This window comes from Apteryx rowi, unplaced genomic scaffold, assembly GCF_003343035.1.
Source record: "Apteryx rowi isolate R43461 unplaced genomic scaffold, aptRow1 scaffold_1778, whole genome shotgun sequence".
NCBI lineage: Eukaryota > Metazoa > Chordata > Aves > Apterygiformes > Apterygidae > Apteryx > Apteryx rowi.
In genome coordinates this window covers 11,287-15,893 of record NW_020448061.1, presented here as the reverse complement: position 1 = coordinate 15,893, position 4,607 = coordinate 11,287, and the positions used below count along the sequence as shown (strand labels likewise).

The 4,607-nt window shown below is 53.2% G+C and overlaps 1 protein-coding gene across 1 annotated transcript; it reads right to left on the bottom strand.

The window, feature by feature from the left end:
* Positions 1-456: 456 nt before the first annotated feature.
* Positions 457-1,392, bottom strand: LOC112963812 (olfactory receptor 14C36-like). Its single transcript, XM_026061203.1, has one exon. It carries the CDS (start codon positions 1,390-1,392, stop codon positions 457-459), a length of 936 nt encoding a protein of 311 aa, XP_025916988.1.
* Between the last annotated feature and the right edge of the window lie 3,215 nt (positions 1,393-4,607).

Sequence of the window (4,607 nt, the reverse complement as noted above, 5' to 3'; positions counted from 1 at the left end):
ACTCTCCAGCCATGWCATTTGGGAGATACGGCTTGACCATTCACCACCTCCAGGAGCACTGGGCACCCACAAGTGAGAGCTGAATCCTGCCCTCCTTCCCTAATGCATCACCTATGAGCTCATCGCCTTGAGCCCAAGGAAAGCCCCAGAAAAGCAACATTCCCCTCCCAGGTGAAAGTCCTTGAGTGCATTCTTGTCTCCTGCTTTGGAAGACTGGCCCAACCTTTAAGCATTGCAATGAAGAATTCCTCTTTAATTAGAGTGAAGCCAGGTCTGACACAGTGACAGACACATTCACAGCAGGTATCTCAGTTAGACAGACTGGGTTCATGCCTCTGCAGAAGTGGGATGAATTCAAGCACTTCAGCACAAACATGATTATCACAGAGAGAATTCCCCAAGCATACAAGTTGTCTGAGATGAATGGGAAATCACTTGTGAAGAGGGATGGGCAACTTATTGATGCTGAAATACTAACAGGTGAATCAGTTTCCTCACTGTGTCTTGGAGCTCCTTGTTCCTCATGCTGTAGATGAGGGGGTTCATTGTTGGAGGCACCACTGAGTACAGAACAGTCACCACCAGATCCAGAGCTGGGGAGGAGAGGGAGGGGGGCTTCACGTAGGCAAATATGCCAGTGCAGACAAATAAGGAGACCACGGCCAGGTGAGGGATGCACGTGGAAAAGGCTTTGTGCCGACCCTGCTCAGAGGGGATCCTCAGCACAGCAGTGAAGATCTGCACGTAGGACAGCACAATGAAGACAAAGCACCCAAAGGCTAAACAGGCACTAACTGCAAGCAGCCCAACTTCGCTGAGGTAGACGTCTGAGCAGGAGGGCTTGAGGATTTGTGGGATTTCACAGAAGAACTGGTCCACTGTGTTGCCTTGGCACAGTGGTATGGAAAATGTATTAGCAGTGTGCAGGAGAGCATAGAGAAAACCACTGGCCCAGGCAGCTGCTGCCATTTGGACACAAGCTCTGCTGCCCATGAGGGTCCCATAGTGCAGGGGTCTGCAGATGGCAACAAAGCGGTCGTAGGCCATGACTGTGAGGAGATAATATTCTGCTGAAATGAAGAAAAAGAAGAAAAATATCTGGGCAGCACATCCTGAGTAGGAAATGGCCCTGGTGTCCATCAGGGAATTGGCCATGGATTTGGGGACTGTGGTGGAGATGGTGCCAAGGTCAAGGAAGGAGAGGTTGAGGAGGAAGAAGTACATGGGGTTGTGGAGGCGGTGGTTGCAGGCTACAGCTGTGATGATGAGGCCGTTGCCCATGAGGGCAGCCAGGTAGATGCCCAGGAAGAGCGAGAAGTGCAAGAGCTGCAGCTCCCGCGTGTCCGCAAATGCCAGGAGGAGGAACTCGTTGAGGGAGCTGCTGTTGGACATTTCACTCCCTGCAGGCATTCGGGGCTGTCCAAGGAAGAAGATACAGAGGTAAATGAGGACAGGCTTTTCTGAGCAAAACTTTCTCATAAAACCCTCCCAAACACATGCACATTACCTATCCCCCTATCAGCAGCACYRTCACTGAGCTCCRTTGCTTGAGCTCTGGATTGTGCTGGCTGAATTTGACATGAGGAGCAGGGGCCTCTGCCYGTGGGCTCCAGAGGAGTCAGCCCTGACTGACAACACTGCAGACATGGGAACAGGGGTGACTAAAATTTTTATTCMCAGTTCCAGTCAGATTTCATCCACACATAATGTTGAAGGCATTTTCAGYATCTTCACTCCCACTTCYAAATAATGTGGGTGCATTAACAGTTTTAAGGCTTCTTTTGTTTCCTTTAGCTGACCCTGTCACACCTGAGGAGCATTCCTGCAGGTAGAAATCCTCAGCTTTGCTGCTGCACTCAGAGTGAGCAGCTGTGATTCTGGAGAGGCAAAAGGATTCACTCTGGCTTGAGTGCAGAGGGAGCAGAGCTGGCCTGTCCATCTGCCTTGTTCCCAGCTGCCCTGTGCTTGCACCTCGGAGGTGGAGGACAGTTGCAGTCGTGTTACCCAAAAAAGAAACGACACCGCGGAGAGCAGAGGAATGCACTTGCAAAGTGCCCATCAGCACTCTTTCTGAGGGKAYGTGAGGCAGGYCTCAGCYSTCYCCTTCTAGCCAGCAACACATCAGGCTCCTTCCAGCTGCCCACATCCAGCCACCCACCAGCATGTCTCAGCATGGCCTCAGTATCTAGGTGGCTTCTGCCTGGGGCACCTAGATAACACGCAGCTGCAATGAGAGAGCTGTGTCCTTGTGGAGGGCAGCTTGCAGCCCAGCCAGACACCCCAGGGAAATGGCGGAATGTCCTAAGGATGGGGTGTCCTGGCGAGAGAGTTGGCTCATTCCCAGACCCCCACACTACATTGCCCAGAGCCCCACAGGTTAGAGAGGCACCTGGGCACCTCACTGTCAAGGACACGTCTGCAGGGCAGGAGTTGCAGGGTCTCAGTGTCTGAACTGCATCAGAACCCCCCTGCCCAGAGAGTCCAAGGGGAAGCACAAGGGCAGCATGGACAGGTGGGAAACATGGAGCAATACCATGATATTTGTGCCAAGGGAGGTAGGAACAGGGAGGGACAGAGGGGCACTCAGGAGTGTCTCCTCTCCTGCATGTCTGGCTGCTGAGGAAACGACTCCTGCCCTGGACCCCACAGCCTTGAGAGCAGAGGGCTGTGCTGGCTGGGAGAGGAGAGGAGGCCTTGGAGTTGACAGTTTCCTCTCACACTTTGAGCATGACTCTGCTGCCTAGAGCCATCCCTGCGGGGAGCTGTTTCTCCGTCCCCACGTCTCTCCCCTCTCAGTGCTCACAAACCCCATCCCACCCACTCAGAGCTCAGCTCTGCCCTGCAGAAAACTCCTGGGGGCAGGACACTGCCCAGGGCACCTCCGTGTTTGCAGGTGCTACAGAGCAGGTGAGACAAACCTTGGTGAGGCTGGAAAGGTGATGCTGGTTCTGTCCTTAGGCKGAGGGGTGGATGAAGGCATTTGCTGAGTCCCTCCCAGAACTGCTCCTCTCACAATGTCACTGTTCTGGAGGCTCAGTCCCCTGTCCAGACCTGACAGATCCAATCCCATTTCACCGCACCCAGAGAGAATCAAACTGAAAGCACAGACTCATGACAGCTCCTTCCCTTTCATGTATCCCCTGCCTTGGCCTTCCTTTTGGAAAGTCTTTTCCAGAAATGTCCTGGGAATGAGCTGGAGCTGTGTGGAGCTGACCCATGCAGCATCCTCTCAGCAGGAGAATGAACCTGTCCTGCCAGGGATCGCCCATCCCACCCACCCATCCCACTTCTCCCCAAAGCACTGTGGGGAGCTCCGAAGGCAGGTTGAGTGCTGACCCTCACAGGCGGCAGAGTCACTGCTCCAGGCACAAAGCACCCTGGGGCACAGGGACACTGCTCTGAATCACAGCCCTGGGCAGACCTGTGTGCACACCCTGGCTTCACCCCCCCTGTAGCATCCCTGGGAGAAAGTAGCAAGATGCCCTGTCCCTGTGACCGTGTGGCAGGGAATCCCTGTTCTGAAGCATCTCCCCCTCCTCTGCAAAGGGGAACACGGGAGAGACATCCTTAAAAATCTAATCATGAGACTGAAATGATTTCAAGACCGTTCCAGGAACCTCAGTAGCATTGCCCTGCAGCCAGCGACTTACCGTGTCAAGGGCTGTGAAGATTTCTCCCACAAGGAGCTCTCTTTTCTCCTCCCACTCCACACTGCCTTGCACTTCTTTCTGCCTTGTCACCTCTCATGTCAGCAGCAGCATGCAGTGCCCAGAGCCCTGCTGCTCTTTGCAGAGGAGCTGCTCCTGCACACAGCTGTCTCTGAGCATTGCTGCCCAGTTGCCATGAGCTCCATCCATCCCCAGAGGCCGGCCCCACTCAGGACCAAAGGCCCAGCTGAAGGCATGATTTTTTCTGTCCCTTGTGCTCCCTCCTCCTGGGAAATGTTCACTGCAATAAACTAAAATAATCACTCATGGTCACCCTCTAAACACTGTAAGAAGACTGATTCCAGCATCGCAATTTGTCTCATCAGATGATGGTTATCTATGAACGGTGGAAATATCCCAGTCTGGAAGCCCCTAGTCCCACCTCTGAAGTAGGCAGGATACCTAGATGAGGAAAAGAACAGAGCTCCTTTTCCCGTTGTTCAGGTATTGATTCAGATATGTCAGTTTGGGCTTCTCAGTCTGGTTTAGAAGGCCCTGGGATGCAGTGGGAACCAGACCTTCCCATCAACTCCACCAAAAAAACACAGGAGTTGGGATTCCCCTTGCCCAGGCAGAAGTGAGCACAGCACGGATGCCTGCATGAAAGATCTTGCTCTATGCTCCCAGTATAATCAATGGAGATGGAGGGTGGGAGTCAGTTGCTCACACACAAACACCTGGTGACATCGGAAGAGACAGAGATGGTCAAAGGCATGTGTCAGTGTCTGCTTGCTCTGATGGAGCAAGCGTGACACCTATATCCTTCTAGAGCATGAGGTTGGGGCCAGGCAGGGAATTGCCTTGGTTACCTGCAATGATACGAGATGCTCACTGTGACCAGAGCTCCACTCACTAGGAAGCCGAGACACATGCAGATCATGACACTGCAAACAGTTGATG